At 41.1% G+C, this 21929-nt stretch overlaps 1 protein-coding gene across 2 annotated transcripts in view; it reads right to left on the bottom strand.

Moving 5' to 3' along the window:
- The window catches only part of NIPAL2 (NIPA like domain containing 2), a 91146-nt gene that overhangs the window by 26225 nt on the left and 42992 nt on the right, over positions 1-21929 (bottom strand). For both annotated transcript variants that reach the window (XM_070802855.1, XM_070802856.1), the window contains 2 exons: positions 19634-19693; positions 8729-8850 (listed from right to left, as the gene is read on the bottom strand). In XM_070802855.1, coding sequence (XP_070658956.1) covers positions 8729-8850; positions 19634-19693 — 182 coding nt within the window. The remainder of the gene's footprint in view (positions 1-8728; positions 8851-19633; positions 19694-21929) is intronic.

The raw sequence follows: 21929 nt of genomic DNA, 5'->3' as shown, positions 1-21929 counted from the left end.
GTAGTCACAAGGGTCCTTAAAAGCAGAGAACCTTCCCAGCTGCGGTCAGAGAGAGATGTAACATGAGAAAGACCCAAGTCAAGGAATGCTGGCCGCCTCTAGAAGTTGGAAAAGGCAAGGAAACAGATTCTTCCCCAGGGGCGCTAGCAAGGAATACAGCTCTGCCAATATCTTGATTTTAGTCCATGAGACCCATGTTGAATCTCTGACTTTCAAAACTGTTAAGAAAATAAAATTGCATTGTTTTAAGCCACTAAATTGTGTGACAGTTGGTTATAGGAAACATAGGAAACTAATTCAGGTTTCGGTACTTGAAGTCTTTCCAGAGTAACAAAATCTTCAGGATGAGTTTTCTGAATTGATTCTGGGTTTTTCTGGATTCATTCTCTAATTGAATTTAAAGGCACTCCTCACCCTGTTTTCGGCAGAGGATGAGGTGGTTAGCTAACATCACCAACTCAATGGACATGAATTTGAGCAAACTCTGGGAAGACAGTAAAGGACAGAGGAGTCTGGTGTGCTGCAATCCATGGGGTTACAAAGAGTAGACACAACTTAACGACTCAACAACAACAATAACAATCACTTTGTTTTCAGTGGCAAAAAGAGCACTGGCAGTCCATGGGATGGTGTGACAAGAGAGATACACAACATTTCACCACTGGAAACCCCACTCCCAGTACCAAGCCTGCAGTCATCTCATCTTCTCAAGTTCTCTCTGAAAGTGTAGCTTTTGATATAGTGTCCTTGTCCAAAAGAAATGGGCTCTGCAAAGATTCTCTCTAAAGCCCAGTCTGGACAAAGGTCTGATGCTTGGAGGTCAGCCTGTATTGATTCTGTGTGGAGGTGGGTGGGGAATGAATTGGAGCGTGTACCCCAGAAGTGGTCCACCTGGTTTTGAATTCTGGCTCTTTCACTTAGTATTTATGTGACCTCAGACAAGTTACTGAACCTCGCTACTTGGGCTTCCCCATCTGCCAATGTCTAGGGCTGCTTGCAGCCCGGGTGAAGGATGCAACATGGTCGGAGCGGGCACAGGGCTCAACCTGCTCAGTGAGGTTGGTGACCTCGGCTGCAGAAGTGGGTCTGAGTGCAGACCTGTGAGTGCTTCTTACATTCAGACAACCAAGCAGGTGAACCTCATGCACCAGACACAGAGGGCTTACACAAACAGAGTTTTCTCCTTTCAGGTTTTAACACCTGCTGGTGGGTTGAAGCCGCTTTTTCCGGAAAGGCTGACTTAATAATGGGCTTTGGGGTAGAAAATCACACCAAACGACTGGCTGGGCCCCTGCTTCTGCTTATTTTTTTTCTGGTGGAGAGAAAATGAGCACCATGCAGATTATTTTGTGAAGGAGAATAGTCTGTGGGGAAATCTGGGTATGCAAAAAAAAAAAAAAAAAATTAGCCAGCCATAATCAAGCCTGCCAAAGAACACAGAGTAACTGAGACTCAGAGCCACGGCCCCTCATGTGGGTTCTGCCGAGGTATTCATAGTTGCTATTCAACTAAAGGCCCATTGAGAAAAGGGCCTCGTGGTCAAATAAGCCTGGGCAGGGCAGGATTAACAAGGTTAAATCTAACTCTTCCCTAAAGGACTTCTAGTTTTTAATGTGCTAACGGAAATGATGAATTTCTCAGGGGGCCACGTATGTTTCACAGCATCTCTCCAAGCTAGTTTGACCTTGAAAACCTGATTGATTTTTGCTTTTTGGCAAGCACCAGGTGGGAAAGTAAGTTTTAGTGGTTGAGCAAAGGACATTTCATTCCTCTCTGAGTAGTAGACACCAGGCTTCTCAAATTGTCTTCCTTCCCCAAAGAGTCCCAGCTCAGAGGTTGGGCCTTGTTTCTGAGGCTCCCACTTCATGTAATCCTTAAAGGGAAGATGGATATTGACCTGAGACAGCTAAACACATGATTAAAGGAGATGCCCTTAGCTGGTCTATAATATGACTTTGCTGCTGCTGCTGCTACGTCGCTTCAGTCGTGTCCGACTCTGTGAGACCCCATAGATGGCAGCCCACCAGGCTCCTCTAGTTCCTGGGATTCTCCAGGCAAGAACACTGGAGTGGGTTGCCATTTCCTTCTCCAATGCAGGACAGTGAAAAGTGAAAGTGAAGTCGCTCAGTCGTGTCCAACTCTTCACGACCCCATGGGCTGCAGCCCACCAGGCTCCTCCACCCATGGGATTTTCCAGGCAAGAGTTCTGGAGTGGGGTGCCATTGCCTTCTCCGATAATATGACTTTACAATCCCCCTTTGAGATATGTAAAATTTATTTAGATTGTAAAATATTTTCATTCATTTTACTGCTTATTTGATCAGTCTCAAAAGGCAGTTCAGGTGTTGTATTTATACTTGGTGTAATATACAAATACAAGATATAATACAACCACCATATAAATAATATGCAATATAAAAACAGTTAGATGAACGTTTCTTCAAAGAATTGCCTTAATTACTATCATTATGATCTCTGCAATCATGGTTTGCAGAAAAAGTACAGAACCTGGCACGATGAAGGATTAAATATTAATCATGTACATGTTAACAGACTTAAAACCAAACTTCAAGTCAAGATCTTAGTATATAATTGATAACTTCTAGAGTCTTTAGAGATGTAACATATAATGGATTAAATTCCAAACTGAGATAAACTAAGATAATATCGATCTATTCCCCTAAGAGTCTAATGCCAATATTGTTATTCAAAGGTGACTCTATTAAAGGTTCATTTTATGCTGTCTTACAAATATCTGTAATTATTTGCATTTTTGGTGACATTTATTTTCAAATATACTTTCATTGTTTTACAGAAATATGAGTCTCTCCCAGGACTGTAAAATTCCTGCTTCAGGAATTCTCCTCTATATTCTAGGTGACTAAATTAGTTGGATGAATTTGTGAATAAATTAACTTAAGATTTACCTTTGGAAAACAGAAAAATGCAATTACTTCAGCGTACATTTTTGTGGAACTATAAGGCTTAAAAAAGTAGATTTGTTCTTTTAAAATGTTTTCTCTGGTATTAAAACAATATAAAATACATCATCATCAAACAATGCTGTTTATTCCAGGAAATAAGTCTTGAGGCATCTTTAATCTCCAAAGGATTCAGTGCAGGCTTTTAATTTTCTGGTTACAGACTCTGTGACCCTTTTCTTACCGGATGAAGAATTTGTTTTGCCTGTAGGCAAAGAATAATAATGTGTTGGTAGGACTTCAAGTCTAGACTATCACGAAATACTCAGAGTCCTTCTAGTGCTTAGATATGATTGATGAAAGCTTTAATAGTTAAAGGACTGGGTACAGTGGAAAGTAGGAAGATAAAAGACGGAAGGGGGGACAAAGTACGACAGACCTGAGGAAGCCTACTCTGAATTGGAAAGCCCACTCCTAAAGTTTGCTGGAGGATGAGGGTAAGGGGAACCTTCCAATTTAAGAGAGGAGGGAGTTTAGGGGAGAAGATATTGAGTTCAGTTTTTGAGATGTTAGTCCTGCAGACTCTATGGGATATCCAAAAAGGAATAAGGAATACGTTGCTGTTGTTCATCCCCTCAGTCGTGTCTGACTCTTTGAGACCCCTTGGAATGTAACATGCCAGGCTTCACTGTCCTTCACTCTCTCCCGGAGTTTGCTCAAACTCATTGAATCGGTGGTAATAAGCGGACAGATGAAAACATAGCTTTGGGGTCAAGAGAGATCTGAGAAGGAGATGCAAGTCTGGATTTGAAAGTCTTTCTAAAGAATGATGGTGGTGGAGTAGGCAATGAGATCACTCCAGAAAACCCTGGAAGGGTTGTGCAGCATGGAAAGATAAGAGGATGTTGAAGGGGAGGAGGTGCCCACCAAGAGCCTGGGATGGACTGCTCAGACAAGAGGAAGAGAAACAGGGAAAACAAACTGAAGAAGCCCGGGACAAGAGCGACGCCAGGAGAAGAGAGTGGGCTGTCAGAAAACGCCGCACAAAAGGCAAGAAGGATCAGGACCAATGCAGCACCTCCATCCAGCAATTCTTGGGGAGGGATCTACCACATTATGATGAGTGAGGAGTGACTGGGAGCTGAGAGGGTAGAGGGGAATACATTTTTGGTGGTGTTTAGAGGGGAAATCAGTTAGTTTATTAAAGGGTGTGTAGTGTATGAGGCGGGCAGCTGCAACCAGAGCACTAAGTGTGGCTGACAGGAGCTACCCCACATCCGAGGTCAGGGGCAGAAGCCAGGAGGACCCCATGCCCGAAGGGCGGTGGCCAAGAGGAGTTACCCCACATCCGAGGTCGAGGCAGCGGCCGAGAGTGCCAGGCTGCAACGGTGCAGGAACGGCTGAGAAGAGCTACACAAGTCCAAGGTCAGGGGCGGCGGCCCGGAGGAGCTACCCCATGTCCGAGGTCAGGGGCGTTGGCCAGGAGGACCAACCCCATGCCCGAGGCCAGGGGCGGCGGTAGGGAGGGCCAACCCCATGTCCAAGGAGCGGTGGCTGCGTGGGTGCAGGAGGGCCTAGAGGAGCTATCCCACATTGAAGGTCAGGAAGGGTGGCGGTGAGGAGATACCCCTCGTCCAAGGTAAGGAGCAGCAGCTGCGCCTTGCTGGAGCAGCCGTGAATAGATACCCCACGCCCAAGGTAAGAGAAACCCAAGTAAGATGGTAGGTGTTGCAAGAGGGCAGCAGAGGGCAGACACACTGAAACCATACTCACAGAAAACTAGTCAATCTAATCACACTAGGACCACAGACTTGTCTAACTCAATGAAACTAAACCATGCCAGTGGGGCAACCCAAGACAGGCAGGTCATGGTGGCGAGATCTGATAGAATGTGGTCCACTGGAGAAGGGAATGGCAAACCACTTCAGTATTCTTGCCTTGAGAACCCCATGAACAGTATGAAAAGGCAAAATGATAGGATACTGAAAGAGGGATTCCCCAGGTCAGTAGGTGCCCAATATGCTACTGGAGATCAGTGGAGAAATAACTCCAGAAAGAATGAAGGGATGGAGCCAAAGCAAAAACAATACCCAGTTGTGGATGTGACTGGTGATAGAAGCAAGGTCCAATGCTGTAAAGAGCAATATTGCATAGGAACCTGGAATGTCAGGTCCATGAATCAAGGCAAATTAGAAGTGGTCAAACAAGAGACGGCAAGAGTGAATGTTGACATTCTAGTTATCAGTGAACTCAAATGGACTGGAATGGGTGAATTTAACTCAGATGACCATTATATCTACTACTGCGGGCAGGAATCCCTCAGAAGAAATGGAGTAGCCATCATGGTCAACAAAAGAGTTTGAAATGCAGTACTTGGATGCAATCTCAAAAACAACAGAATGATCTCTGTTCGTTTCCAAGGCAAACCATTCAATATCACAGTAATCCAAGTCTATGCCCCAACCAGTAATGCTGAAGAAGCTGAAGTTGAATGGTTCTATGAAGACCTACAAGACCTTTTAGAACTAACACCCAAAAAAGATGTCCTTTTCATTATAGGGGACTGGAATGCAAAAGTAGGAAGGCAAGAAACACCTGGAAGTAACAGGCAAATTTGGCCTTGGAATACGGAATGAAGCAGGGCAAAGACTAATAGAGTTTTGCCAAGAAAATGCACTGGTCATAGCAAACACCCTCTTCCAACAACACAAGAGAAGACTCTACACATGGACATCACCAGATGGTCAACACCGAAATCAGACTGATTATATTCTTTGCAGCCAAAGATGGAGACGCTCTATACAGTCAGCAAAAACAAGACCAGGAGCTGACTGTGGCTCAGATCATGAACTCCTTATTACCAAATTCAGACTTAAATTGAAGAAAGTAGGGAAAACCACTAGACCATTCAGGTATGACCTAAATCAAATCCCTTATGATTATACAGTGGAAATGAGAAATAGATTTAAGGGCCTAGATCTGATAGATAGAGTGCCTGATGAACTATGGAATGAGGTCCGTGACATTGTACAGGAGACAGGGCTCAAGACCATCCCCATGGAAAAGAAATGCAAAAAAGCAAAATGGCTGTCTGGGGAGGCCTTACAAATAGCTGTGAAAAGAAGAGAAGGGAAAAGCAAAGGAGAAAAGGAAAGATATAAACATCTGAATGCAGAGTTCCAAAGAATAACAAGAAGAGATAAGAAAGCCTTCCTCAGCGATCAATGCAAAGAAATAGAGGAAAACAACAGCATGGGAAAGACTAGAGATCTCTTCAAGAAAATCAGAGATACCAAGGGGACATTTCATGCAAAGATGGGCTCGATAAAGGACAGCAATGGTATGGGCCTAACAGAAGCAGAAGATATTAAGAAGAGGTGGCAAGAATACACAGAAGAACTGTACAAAAAAGATCTTCACGACCCAGATAATCACGATGGTGTGATCACTGACCTAGAGCCAGACATCCTGGAATGTGAAGTCAAGTGGGCCTTAGGAAGCATCACTATGAACAAAGCTAGTGGAGGTGATGCAATTCCAGTTGAGCTATTTCAAATCCTAAAAGATGATGCTGTGAAAGTGCTGCACTCAATATGCCAGCAAATTTGGAAAACTCAGCAGTGGCCACAGGACTGGAAAAGGTCGGTTTTCATTCCAATCCTAAAGAAAGGCAATGCCAAAGAATGCTCAAACTATCGCACAAATGCACTCATCTCACATGCTAGTAAAGTAATGCTCAAAATTTTCCAAGCTAGGCTTCAGCAATACATGAACCGTGAACTTCCTAATGTTCAAGCTGGTTTTCAAAAAGGCAGAGGAACCAGAGATCAAATTGCCAACATCTGCTGGATCATGGAAAAAGCAAGAGAGTTCCAGAAAAACATCTATTTCTGCTTTATTGACTATGCCAAAGCCTTTGACTGTGTGGATCACAATAAACTGTGGAAAATCCTGAAAGAGATGGGAATACCAGACCACCTGACCTGCCTCTTGAGAAATCTGTATGCAGGTCAGGAAGCAACAGTTAGAACTGGGCTTGGAACAACAGACTGGTTCCAAATCAGGAGAGGAACACGTCAAGGCTGTATATTGTCACCCTGCTTATTTAATTTATATGCACAGTACATCATGAGAAATGCTGGGCTAGAAGAAGCACAAGCTGGAATCAAGATTCCTGGGAGAAATATCAATAACCTCAGATATGCAGATGACACCACCCTTATGGCAGAAAGTGAAGAAGAACTAAAGAGCCCCTTGATGAAAGTGAAAGAGGAGAGTGAAAAAGTTGGCCTAAAGCTCAACATTCAGAAAACGAAGATCATGGCATCTGGTCCCATCACTTCATGGCAAATAGATGGGGAAACAGTGGAAACAGTGTTAGACTTTATTTTTTTAGGCTCCAAAAGCATTGCAGATGGTTTTTGCAGCCATGAAATTAAAAGACGCTTACTCCTTGGAAGGAAAGTTATGACCAACCTAGACAGCATATTGAAAAGCAGAGACATTACTTTGCCGACAAAGGTCCTTCTAGTCAAGGCTATGGTTTTTTCCTGTGGTCATGTATGGATGTGAGAGTTGGCCTATAAAGAAAGCTGAGCACCAAAGAATTGATGCTTTTGAACTGTGTGTGGTGTTGAAGAAGACTCTTTAGAGTCCCTTGGACTGCAAGGAGATCCAACTAGGCCATCCTAAAGGAGATCAGTCCTGAGTGTTCATTGGCAGGACTAATGTTGAAGCTGAAACTTCAATACTTCGGCCACCTTATGTGAAGAGCTGACTCATTTGAAAAGACCCTGATGCTGGGAAAGATTGAAGGTGGGAGGAGAAGGGGACAACAGAGGATGAGATGGTTGGATGGCATCACTGACTCAAGGGACATGAGTTTGAGTAAAGTCATCATCTGGTAGTTGATGATGGACAGGGAGGCCTGGTGTGCTGCAGTCCATGGGGTTGCAGAGTCAGACACGACTGAGTGACTGAACTGAACTGAACTGAACTGAACCTGTTTTAAAGGCAGAGCACTGGGCCCGATAGCTTTTTGAGGTCACTTCTAACCCTAAAAATGTATGATTCTGTGTGCCTTGATTCTTTTTATTGAATTCACAACTATTTTACCAATTCAGTTCTTGGTTAAATGCTGATCTAGACAACCCAATTTTTCTTCTTCCTGCCTGCCTTTCCTAGAATATTCTTATTTTCCAATCTAAACTGACTTCCATAACAAGTTATAGGCCAAGTATTTCAATCACATTCTTTCTTAATACCCACCAGACATAGTCATTGCATCAAATTTTTAAAAAATCGCAATTAGTGGCTTCCAATTTCTACATCAGCTCATTCTGTTTTTTCTTTTCCCCACCTCTCAGTATTGTCTAATTTCTCTTCAGACAGCCTATTGCATGGGTCTCTATGAGTGCTTTTTTGAAGAGAATACCTACCTTAAATAAAATTCAGTGAAGTAAAGTATATCTTAAGGTACTTTCCTTTGACTTGGGAAGAGAGGTTTTTTTTTTGTTTGTTTGTTTTTTTGAGTTGTCCTAAAATATGTGACTCTGGACTTTGCTGGATTAAATTCCATAAATTGTGGAAACTGTTCCAGTGATAAGTTATCCCCAAGGACAGAATACCCAGGGAACAGGGGTACTTCTATTTTTGATTTAGTGTTTCAAATATTGGTCAGGTATATTTACATTTTAATGAGTTATTAACACTGAGAAGAAAAGATTATAGTAGCTCTCCAACATCTCCATGTACCAGTGGTCTAGACAATATCGCTTCTGGGATAGTAAAATTTTTAGAATTCTTACCATGTAGATCATGAACTGCCAGCCAACAAAGTAATACTGTACTGTTCTTGCGGAGATAGCCTGAGTTATATTTGGAGCAAAGTTCACCAATAGATATGTTCCTGCCAATGCCAACGTCATACCTTTTAAATTGAAAAGACAAACCATGTTGAAAAGGGCCATTCAAGTCTTTTTGTTTATGTAAACATTTCCTATACACTGAGCATTACTTGTAAAAGTCATGAAAGTGAAAGTTGCTCAGTCATGTCCAACTCTTTACGACCCCATGGGCTATATAGTCCATGGAATTCTCCAGGCCAGAATACTGGAGTGAGTAGCCTTTCCCTTCTCCAAGGGATGCCTATGAAAATACAATCTATCAAACCATCCCAAGAACTTCACGCATTTACCCAACAACATTACCTTTAGAAGGGGATAATATAAGGGCCACAGGATGGATGGGGTAGCATATAACTTCTGATTTTTCTCTGTCGTTTCAAGATGAATCTTGACCTCTACAGAGAAGCTTTCCTCAGAGATGGGGATGATCAGAACACATGCATATGAAGACATGGAAACACATCCAACCTGGCTGCTTGTTTCCATGTGGATCAGGAAGTGCATGATGACTCTGGATCCACCTAGATCTAGATGGCAGGGCCCAGAGAGTGGGGAAATCCATCACCTGATGGTCCACTCTGCACTTACTCACCTTGGATCCTTTACACACACGTACTTGGGTATTTTACACTTTGAAACTCTTGTAAATGAATACCATAATCATTGTCATTTTTTGGAGTCTTTTTAGGAGAAATAACAAAGTGAATGCTGACTCTGAGTCAGATTGACTTGATCTAATTTAAAATCTAGAATTCCAGGGATAGCTTGGTAAAATATCACATTATAAACCTATGTAGGAATGTGTTACTGTCATCACTTTAACATTACTTATAATAATGGAGGGACGGAAAATGTGGGGGAGAAGTGGCCACAGAGAAGCGGATTTGGCTTTCCAAATAACACTGGAAACTGCTTATTTATTAATAATTAGCAGCCTGAGAAAAACTGATTTATGTAGCATTTTTTGGGTAGCACAACTTAAAAACATAATTCAACCTGTTTCACCACTGAGGTCATCATTGTTGTGTATATAATTTACAACCAGCATACACTCCAACCTGAAACAATTTGGTTTGTCTAAACAATCTCATAATTTGAAGACATCAATTTCCTATTGTTCTCAACCTAATGATTTAGAGTTTTGAACTCTAGTTTCTGAGAATCCATTTGACTTTTTATACAAGCTAGATAATAGCTATTCATGGTATAGTACGAGCTATAAAATAAGCTTACTCTAATGTAACAATTTATTCAGTACTACTTTGTGAAGACAGAAATTATACACACAATTTTAAAAGCTATTTTCTAATGAGAATTTTTAAAAAGAAAACAATATACATTATTAAGCATTGTAATAAAAGGAAACAATAAAAACCATATATAAGAACTTGGGAAAAATTATTGGTCAGGTCTGTCCTTTCTTTGACCAAAATAAAAAAAAAAGAAGAAACCAAAGATCTTATAAGATAATTGTCCAATATTACATTCCTAGGAAGAAGCAATATTTTAAAAACCCAGCTTTCTAAACTTAGTAAAGCAGAATAAATGCATTGAATACAATTTCACAATCTCAGAGACTTCCAACCTATTCTTGTGAAATCTAAATTTCTTATTTATATTGAGTTCCTCTGCCAGTTATTTCTTTATCTCATCTAGCTGTATCTAGTGTCAAATTTAATTTTTCAAGAATTTGGTTTTCATTTATTTATCTTTGGCTGTGCTGGTCTTCATAGCTGCGTGGGCTTTTCTTCAGTTGAGGCAAGTGAGGGCTACTCTTTAGTTGCAGTGCATGGGTTTCTCATTGTGGTGACTTCTCTTGCTGCAAGAGGAGGGGCCCTAGGGCACGTGGGCTTCAACAGTTGTGGCCAGTGGCTCAGTAGCTGTGGCTCCCAGGCTCTAGAGCACAGGCTCAATAGTTGTGGCACGGCATGTGGGATCTTCCCAGATGAGGGATCGAACCCATGTCTCCTGCATTGGCAGGTGGATTCTTTACCGCTGAGCCAGCAGGGAAAACCCTGAAATTTTAGTTTTGAATATATAGCACATGCGTACAGTAAAAAACTCAAAAGCCATACAAGAGGGATCAGTGAAAGGAAACTCTTTCTCACGTCCTTGTGGCCCACGAGGTCCCCTCCTCAAAGTGAGCTACTGCTGCTGGTGCTTGAGATTTTCTTTCCAGAGACGCTTTAGGCAGGCGTGGGTGAGAGTGCATGCGTTTTGATTTTTTTACACAGAATGATGTTAGCATATCATACACACTTTTCTGTATCTTGCTTTTTTCCTACTTAACAGAACATCTTTTTCTACTCCAAGAACATCTCGGAAAACGTTTCATGTTATATGTCGGGCAGCCTCGTTCTTTCAGAGTCTGCAGAGTGTTCCATTTATGGAGGCGGCGTTATTTCCAGCATGGTCCCTGTTTCACACCCTGACACACCCCTCCCTGTCCCACCTCTGCTCTCTCACGTGCGGCCTGTGCCCATTTCCACCAGTGCAGATCTTCTCTGCCTTCCAAAGTTTGTTAAAAACAAATGTAATGACTGATGGTTTTGCGAGGTCCCTTTCAAAGTAATTTTTCACACGTATTCTCTCACGTGAACCTCACATCACTGCAAGTCTAGTGAGTAACTCTATGGCAGCTCAGGAGGTCACATGTTCTTTCTTGCTAATAATTTTAATCTCAGCAACGTCCTACGTCTAGGAAGGCAGTTCTGGATAACTGCTCTTATTTGCTTATTTCTTTGGCATCATTTTATTTTCCTATGTCACTTACTGTCTCCTTCATGAGTCATGTGCACATTTTTCATAAGTGTTTAAAAGTGCTGCAGACAGCCACTAGCAGTTGCTTCAATAAATTTCTGCAAAATATTTTTATATTCCACCGTTTCCTAAAAGTGGCATGAAATATCACGTTGCTGTTGCTGTTTAGTTGCTAAATCGTGTCTGACTCTTTGTGACCCCCATAGACTGTAGCCCGCTAGGCTCCTCTGTCCATGGGATTTCCCAGGCAAGAATACTGGAGTGGGTTGCCATTTCCTTCTCCAGGGGATCTTCCCAACCTAGGGATGGAACCTGTGTCTTCAGCTTGGTAGGCAGATTCTTTACCACTGAGCCACCTGGAAAGCTAATATGAAACATCACAGTTCCTACTATTTTTATTTCAGTAAAGCCACCAATCTTTGGAAAGGTACACATTTTTGACTTAGAAAACTTGCTAGTTTACCTTCTGTTGGCCCATTTGCCCAAAGGAGTGCTCTGGAAGTGTAAGATACCAAAAGAAGGAAAGCAGCACTTGACATGCCCTTGGACCACGGACATGGTTGAATTTCAAGTCCAGACTTGGACAGTGGGAGTCTAATCTGAACTGAGACTGGCTCCCCAGAATTAAAATCTCACTGCTACTGCTAGTTGCACAGGCCAGGTGAGTTGTTTATCCCTCTGTGACACAGTCTCCTCATTTCTAGGCACAAATTAACTTTTCATACCTGCTAGACTCCAGGAATTTGGCTCTGGAAGAGGCCATCCTGGGAAGCAGAATATGTTTGAAAGCTCATCTGGAGGCCTGTGACAAAGGACCCTGGGACAAATGCAACTTAGGATGCTGACTGCCAAGGGTCAAAGGCCATCTGAGTCAAACTTCGAAATTAATCCAAACTTGTATCTCTAATATTGGTCTAGAGATGACTAGAGGGAGTGTCCCTGGGGCTGTCTGTACAGGGTTAACAACTCAATTTGAAAATGAAAGGACAGGGCAGGAAGGACTCAGCACTTTCTGATTATCTAGTGAAGACCTCTCTCCGTTGGTCTTAAAAAAACAGAGAAGAAAGGAAATGATGTAACTGACAGAATACAGACAGGAAGAAACACCAGCATATGTTTGCTACCCACTGCCGACCTCAGGGAGTGAAGTCGCTCAGTCGGGTCAGACTCTTAGTGACCCCATGGACTGAAGCCTACCAGGCTCCTCCATCCATGGGATTTTCCAGGCAAGAGTACTGGAGTGGGTAGCCATTCAGGTCTCCCACATTGCAGGTATACGCTTTACCGTCTGAGCCACCAGGGAAGCCCTAACCGTCTGTTCAGTACACAAAGCACTGAGAGCTGACTATTGGTAGGGTCCAGAGGTGGAGCAGTCAGGCAGCAGTGAGTAAGCTGCAGGCGGTCGTCAACCACGGGATGCTGGATACAATCCATGATATAGGGATGTGGGCTCATCCGCCAGCCTTATGCCCAGACCTGCACCAAATACATTTTCTCATCAAATATAACTGAAGTCACATAAAAATCTACAATGATCTGGTGGGCGTTTCAGATTCAGCTTGATACAAGTATTAATAAAATCTCTTCCTATAAACTTGTCATATACAAAACAGGGAAACAGGCTCATCCCTGCTCTTTGGAGTAGATAGACTAGGTGTACTGGGAGGGCATATGCCAAGGGAAGGTAATCATTCTTTTTAAGCAACGTGTCCAAAGCTATAGATTTCATAGACAATTGTGGCTGACATGAGAGTTACATTATGATCACCATCACACAGAAATGTGATGATAATAAGAACTATAATAGTAATAGCTAATACTTAACATACTCTAAATGCTTTATACAAACATAACTAATATTTCTTACAAAAAGCCTACAAAAATAACTATACTGCATGTTACTATACCAACATATAGTATGTGTATACTGTATAATATGTAACATTGGATACTATTAAACTATTGCTAGCCGTATTTGATATATGAGAAAATTGAATCACAGAGGGAATAACTATCTTGCCTGGGCTAAGTGAAGAGCTTGAACTGGAACCTAGGTAACGTACTCTCTTTTTATATATGTGTGTGTGTATGTGTGTATATATATATATATTTTTTTTTAATCTACTTGGTTGTGCTGGGTCTTAATTGTGCCATGTGGGATCTAGTTCCCTGACCAGGGATCAAACCCGGGCCCCCTGCATTGGGAGTGTGGAGTCTTAACCACTGGACCACCAGAGAAGTCCCTAGGTAACCTGTTCTTAATGATTATCCTCTTCTGCCTCTTGTATGCATAACAGAACGGGGCTGATAAATGGACTACACAAGCCTGTCATTCACCTTGTAGTCTCAATGAGTGGCACCCCAGGAGTTGTACTGAACACAACGTGAGGCTGGATGAAGCGTCTCCACAGGGGACAGAAGGAATGGACTCCTTCTGGCAGCTGTTCCTGAAGGCCCCGAATGGCCCTGAAGTTCCTTGAGAAAAGCGTCTCCAAACTGGTGTTCCCTAGAACCCAGTGTCATAAGAGGGACACACCACCACAAAAAGTTTCAACTCAAATCTATTTGGAGAGAGGTGAGTTAAACAAATTTAAATAGCTATTTTACTGGAAGACCCCTGAGAGCCTGAATGTGTTAGTGTTCATTGTGAATCTCCTTGGGGAGGATATGGTTGTAATATTTTCTAAACATATTTGACCATTTATATCATCCTGAAGTAGTGTTTGGAGGAATATTTTATACTCTGAGAAATGCCTGACATTTAACTGGATCCAGCTGTGAGAATACAGCCTCTGTTTCAAGAGGCTACTGAAGCTCTGTTGCAAAGTCTCCTATAGATGCTTGTGGATGGAGGCTGACATATAAAGATGGAGGAAGGGAAAACAGCGTATAGTCAGGCTCCTTCTGATGCGTCTGTTCACCGGCATCTACAGCCTGCTGAGTTCCTCACCTGCGCAACCCTTGGATTCTAGAATCCTTGCAGAGTTCTTCCTCAAAAGACATCCAGTTTCCCAGCCCACCCTTCTCCTTAAGTAAAACCTGAAATTGCTTTTAATTGTGTCCCCACTCTCCAGCTCAATGCCAGCTAGTGTTAACTGCCATTTAGCTAGCTTCTGGAATCTGGCTTGATCGGACTTCTGATAGCCTCAAGAGTTGAAAAATTCAGCTAACCTGACCTTACCCTACATCACTGTCTGGTTTTCTTAGAGACTGCAATATGCCGCCTGATCAATGGCGGTCCAGCTATTGCTTTAGTGGTGGTATACCACTAAACACCACAGCATAAACTGGATTCCTTCACACCAAAGGGTGCCTTCTCCTCAGTATAGTCTCTCCAGATTCCTCAGGCTTAAGGCAGGCAAGTCCTGAAGAAGCCCTGGATTGGCAAGTCTCAAAAGTATTGTTGTTCAGTCGATCAGTCATGTCTGACTCTTTGTGATCCCCGTGGACTGCAGCATGCCAGGCTTCCCTGTCCTTCACCATTTCTTGGAGTTTGCTCAAACTCATGTCCATTGAGTTGGTGATGCCATCCAGCCATCTCATCCTCTGTCATCCCCTTCTCCTTTTGCCTTCAATCTTTCCCAGCATCAGGGTCTTTTCCAATGAGTCAGCTCTTCACATCAGGTGGCCAAAGTATTGGAGCTTCAGCTTCAGTGTCAGTCCTTTCAATAAGTTAACTAAGTAGGGTGTATATTGTCATCCTGCTTATTTAACTTATCTAAATAATATAGTGAATTTAAATAGTTCTGAATCTACCATCATAAAGTCTCCCATTCTTGAGGCAGTTTTAAAACAAAATAGCCAATCTGTCCTCTCAACCAGAAATGATTTTTGTTTGGCTAGATTAGTATTCTAGGTCCTGGCTTCAAACCAAGCTGACCTCTGGTGTGGGAGAAGGAAGGAAGGAAGTGGTCTTTGTCTCACTATTAATCTCGTGACATTCTATCAATGGGGAAACCATGTATAGGTGACTTGAAATAATCAAGTTACTGGTCTCTGGAGAGTGCTGATGTAATTTTTATTTTTATGATGACAATATCTGGACTTAAGTCAACTAGGATCTCACAGACTATTAGATTCAGTATTTTTGATGACTAAGGGAAGAGAGGGGGAAATACTATAGTTTTGGCTGATTGAAGGGGAGAGAATTTTGGTGCATTTTAGAGGAAAAATAATCATTACAATAATTTAAAGTTATTAATCCACTAAGAATCAGAGCACAGTCCAAAGCCTGTCATTGAATTAATAATAGTTGGCGATTTCTTTCAGACATAGCGTTTGTGAGGTCATTTTTTTGAGGTTAGTGGTGAAAAGCTTCATAGCCACAGATCAACATTTGGCAATAAATTAGTTCAGCTTGTTTCCACATGGTCCAAAAAAATCTTCATTTGTTCCATCATGAAAAACAAACTTTCATTTGCTTGAAGCAGGGAAAAATAAATGATTTTCTTTTACACATTTTGACAATTTAATTTTTAGCATGCTTATATGTTAATTTTGTACAAAATGCCACTAACTACTCTTTTCCCTGTTTGGTTTTAGTCCCTGTAAAGGAAAAACAATGCATTTTTAGCTTTTAACAGAAAAAGCCAAGTTTTCTCAAGGCAACAACAATATAGGTCCCAAGAAAATGTATGTGACCTAAGACACTACTGAGGATGGTTGGGGTAGAGTCCTTCCCTAAGCCTGAAAAGGGTTATTACACCTCAAATCATGATAATCATACGGTATTGCTGTCGGAGGCATGGGTATGGAATCAGTGACTATATCCTTTCTTATTCCTGTGATGTTAATCAAAAATTGATCACTTTTAACTACAGTATGATACAAATATGATAACAGATAAATCCCTGCTCAAAAAGCATTCAGTTCAGTTCAGTCGCTCAGTCGTGTCCGACTCTTTGCGACCCCATGAACCGCAGCACATTAGGCTTCCCTGTCCATCACCAACTCCAGGAGTCCACCCAAACCCATGTCCATTGAGTCAGTGATGCCATCCAACCATCTCATCCTCTGTCGTCCCCTTCTCCTCCTGCTCTCAATATTTCCCAAGCATTCAGGTAAAAGGCAAAAAAACTCAGAGTTGAAGGAAATGTTAACTTTAATGTTATTAAAAGTTCACTAAAATATCCTAATCAAGGTTTTCTCTCATAAAGAAATAGCACAAAGTGGTGGGTGGTGGTATTAATAGCTATGATAATAATAGTGGCCATTATTGAGGACATATTACATGACAAACCCTCTTCCAAGAGTCTTACATGCACAAGTTTTATATACTTGTTTAATCCTATGACATAGGTAATACTATCTTCATTTTAAGGATGAGGAAATTTGGGGCTTAAAGGGATTAAGTAATTTAGCAAAAAAGACATAACTCTTTGAGTGGGAAATGGCAACCCACTCCAGTATTTTCGCCTGGGAAATCCCATGGACAGAGGAGCCTAGTGGGCTACAGTCCAGGGGGTTGCAAAAGAGTTGGACATGACTTAGCGACTAACCAACAACAACAAAGCCAATCTATAAATGAATGTTCCTACATTTAAATGAGACGGTTCATGCAAAACACTTATAGCACCTGAGAGAAGTAGATATTTAATAAATCTTGGCTATTTTTAAAGTAAGAAAAATTAGCAAAGAATCAAAGAATTAATAGAGGTGTTTTTTTTAATTACATGTGTATGTGAGTGTATTTCCTATTTCTTACATTTTTAGTATTACCTCTTAGGAATGAAGTTAATCATAGAAATAATAATTTTATTATTAATAACAGGGCTTTCCATGTCTCAAAGTGCTTGTATCAATTATCCAATTTGACCCTTAAAATAGTCTTCTGTATTTGTCAGCACACTGGCTTAGAGAAGTTAAGTAATACGTTGGCCACACAGTTGATAGCAGAAGTTGAATCCAGCTTTGAATCCTTGAGAGTGAGTTTATTTTATATCCTTTGATGTTGAACTAGTTTACTGCTTTTAGTAATGTTCAGTTGATCTTGGGTTTTCTAAGAATATAATCAAATCACTGGCACATATTGCTATTTCTATTTCTTTCCTTCCTATAGCTATGACTTTCACTGATTTTTCTCCTAATCCTCATTGGCAGTGCTTATAGCACAGTACTACATAGAAGCTCGTCTTGACTTTCGTACGTTTGTCAACAGTGCTCACGTTATTCCCTCTGTTTGCCATCCTCCAAATGCTGGGAGGTGGTCCATGCCTGTCCTATTCAGCTGTGAATAGGTATCTGTGCTACAGAAAATCCTCTCTAAGCTTTCTAGCTAGAGTAATCTCTCTTTATTTTAAACCAGTGGTTCTCAACCGGAGGCAATTTTGCCTGCCCTCCGCCCACCAAGGGGGATTTGACAATGTCTGAAGTTATTTTTGGTTGTCATAACTGGGGCAGAGTGTGCTACTGGCAGCGAATGGGTAAAGGCCAAAAGAGATGCTGCTAAACACACTACAATGTGCAGGACGTCCCCCTACGATGAATTAGCCAACCTAAAATGTTAGTAGCGCTGAGGTTGAGAAACTCTGTTCTAAATAACGGTTCAGGCATTATAATACATATTATTCTCTGCTTTAAAAAATGTATTTTTGTATACATTTGATCATTGACCATATTACTTGAAGGCAGGGATTCTGTCTTAATCATCGTTTTATCACAAGGGTTCATAATAATTGGCAAGACTTCCTCTATATCCATCTGTATTACTTCATTAAATACCTTACATTTATTTAAACATTAATCAGCCATTAATTACAAAAGATGACATACGTAAGATTAAACGACTTAAAGTTTCCATAAGACTTTTGATAAATGAGAAACATAATGTAGGACCTAATTGCTTTAATCTATAAAACTCAGGCATTGCTCATTCTTATTTCTGATTCCATACAACGTCCCCAAATGAGGCCATAACCATAGTACAAAAAAAGAGTATAGGAAAATAATGTATTTGAAAAGCCACAATCCACATATGAATGCATTTGGAAAAACATTTTAACCATGAAAATTTGACAGTGTTGACTAAAAAACTCTACTAGCAGAATCAAATCAAGGAGGAAAAAGAAAAAGTGAAAACTTCAAGACACTAGGCTCAAGGGAAACAGGATCAGGGAAACAAATGTTCAACATACGAACACTGGTGTCACATTTAAACTCAAACAGTTTTTTCTTTAATATGATCTCCTTGGAACTGAGTAGATGTGGCTTTATTTAAAGTGCCTAAACTCTCATACTCATTATCATATGTCGGCAGTAATTCAGACAGGATTTTGTCAAGGAAGAAAATATGAATTTTTATAATTCTTCTCATCAGTGATATTTCCAACAAGAGGTAGAAGATACAATCAATATGTGATGGCTTTGCCGTGCAGCAGAAATATTTTTTACAGCCAGTAAGGCTACTGTGATTTTTCATTAATAGCTGTATTTCTAAATTAAAAAAAAAAATTTTTTTTTTGGCTATACTGCACGGCTTATGAGATCTTAAATTTCCTGCCTGGGGATTGAACCCATATTCTTAGCAGTGAGTACGTGGGGTCCTCACCACTGGATTGCCAGGGAATTCCCTCTAAATAAAATTTTGAAGATCAATATTCTATGTTACTTTTGGAAAAGGCTAACAAAAAATTAGGTAGTTAATTGGTACATCTACTTTTTGGATGTGGTTTTCATTTTCATGCAGTCCCTTCATGCAACAATCTATCAAGTATGTCGTTTGAAGTGGAATACTCTATTAGGTAACACAGATGTTTTCTTGGATTTTATTACATTCATAAAATTTTCATAACATTCACAATAGTAATAATACTGTAATGATGATCTGCTGTGGTCAATAGCTTGGGCAGCGGCCTCAATGAAGACGCACGTATTTCATGTCAAAGAGCAGACGGCAACTCCGAGGCAGAATAACGTTCGCCTCTAGATGACACTATATCCATTGCAGTAATTTGTTCCTTGCTTTTAAAGCACACATTTTTAATGGATAGGATTAGTTATTTCCTCATCAAATCGAGCTTTAATTATCTAAATTAAATAATTACTTACCTATTAAATCCGAGGCTCTCAAATTTTCTCTCAGAAACATAACAGAAGTAATAGCACTACCTAGAAAGAAAATGGCCATTAGAGGTGTTTCCAAATATAAAAGCACGTATTATGCAACACCATTTGAAAGGAGTTAAGTAGTCTCCGGTCTGACTAGCTGTGTCCTGGTCAGAGACACCTGGTGACTGTGGCTGTGGAAACGGCCTCTGTCCCCCTCATGGCTGAGAATTCACAGAAATGGGCCTACTTTATAATGAACCTACAGCAGTGACCGGGATGGCACATGGTATACAGTGAGGGCTTAATAAAGGCTGACTGAATGACTAAATGCCTGAGTGAAAAGAAAAGAAAGAAAGAAAAGAGGGAGGGAGGGAGGGAATAAGGAAGGAAGGAGGAAGGTAGAGACAGAAGGGAAGGATGGAAAGGCAGAAAGAGACAGAAGGGAAGGAAAAAAGAAAGGACAAAAAACCCCCCTTAACTTCATATCTCAAACTGATACATACTTCCCCTTACCTCCTCCCAAAATCCCTCTTCCAAGGGTACCTCCATTGAGCACCAGGACCCAAGGGCTCCTCCCGGTCTCCCCTCTCCTTCACGCGACTCCCCCAACAGCCTACTGGGCCAGTTAGGTTGGGATTTCACTGTCTCTCAAGTCCACACCTGCCTCTTCATTCCCTCTGTCACGATTCCGGCCAGCTTCACCTCAGGCTCAGATGGTGGTAGCATCTCCCCTCTGGAGCCTCTCATTTCACTACCCCTTCCCCACAGCACTAGAGGCATCTTTCTAAGAGGCAAATCAAGTGTAAATCCACAGCTTAAAACCTCTTAATGGCTTCCTGTCATACAGAGGACAAAGGCCAAACTACTAAGCATAACATTCAAAGACAGCCACGATTTTACTCCTGACAATTTCCTTACCGTGTTTGCTCTTCATCTCTTCTATATTCAGTGTCCACTGTCACTAAATTAATCATAATCCCCAGAAGCACCACTGAGTTTCATGCTAAAGGATTTTCTATAAGCGGTTCCCTATGCATCTCTGCCTCCATCTTTTAACCCAACTCTAGACTCAAGCATCACCTCTGGATTCTCCCAGACTGAGTTGACCACTCCACGTATGTGTCATTACCCCTCATACAGCTTTCTCATTACATAAGACTTTTATTTTTGCCTCTTTTCTGCAAAAGACATTTAGGCTCTTTTATTCTAAGATATGTCTTTTTAAAAACTATTTATTCGGCTGTGTTGGGTCTTAGTTGTGGCATGCCCTGTAGTGAGTGCAGTCTTAGTTCCCTGACCAGGGATTGAACTCACAACCCCTGCATTGGAAGGCAGATTCTTAACTACTGGACCTGAGATATGTCTTATGAGATAAGACCTGGAAGTCCTGAGATATGTCTTATTTTTTGAAGATCTCTTGTATGTAGTTAGTGTGTGTGTGTTAGTTGCTCAGTCATGTTCAATTCTTTGGTACCCCATGGACTGTAGCCCACCAGGCTCCTCCATCCATGGAATTCTCCAGGCATGAATATTGGAGTGGGTAGCCATTCCCTTCTCCAGGGTATCTTCCTGACCCAGGGATTGAACCCACGGCTCCTGAATTAAAGACGGATTCTTAACCATCTGAGCCACCAGGGAAGCCCAAGGAGTTAGTACCCAACACATAAATAAAAGGGTTGGTGGGATCTCCTGCATTTGTTGACCCTTGTGATATTTAGGACCCTCTTTCCCATTACTGATGCTAATTAACCCTCAACCTTACAACCGAACCATGACCTACTAAGATGTGTGGGGTAAGCTGAATCTGAGTTGTTCCTCCTCCGGAATCATGAGACAATGGGAACATCCGAATTTGCAATAATACAAACACAAAAACCAAAACTTCACAACATAACTTGCATTTAAAATTTTTTAAAAACCATTGGCTGAACTTTTTGTTTTCTTAAAGCAAAAATACAGAAAGAAAAATCACCATAAAATAATATTATAATCTAAAAAAAACCCCACAGTTAATATACTTGTGTGTTTACTTCCCTTTTGTTGAGATCAAATCATAATGCAAATTTTCTTTTTTTAGTTACTGTACTAAAAACAATTTGCCATATCATTAAAAATTCTTCATAGATATAATTTTAATGAGTCTGAATTATAATCCACCAAATCAGTTACATTTGAATGTAACTCTATCTGGTATTGGGGTTTCCCTAGTGGCTCAGATGGTAAAGAATCTGCTTGCAATACAGGAGACCTGGGTTCAATCCCTGGGTCAGGATGATCCTCTGGAGAAGTGAATGGC

This window comes from Bos indicus, chromosome 14 (assembly GCF_029378745.1).
Source record: "Bos indicus isolate NIAB-ARS_2022 breed Sahiwal x Tharparkar chromosome 14, NIAB-ARS_B.indTharparkar_mat_pri_1.0, whole genome shotgun sequence".
In the NCBI taxonomy this organism is placed as follows: domain Eukaryota; kingdom Metazoa; phylum Chordata; class Mammalia; order Artiodactyla; family Bovidae; genus Bos; species Bos indicus.
Note: the sequence above shows the minus strand (reverse complement) of the source record. Positions and strands in the feature narration are given on the sequence as shown.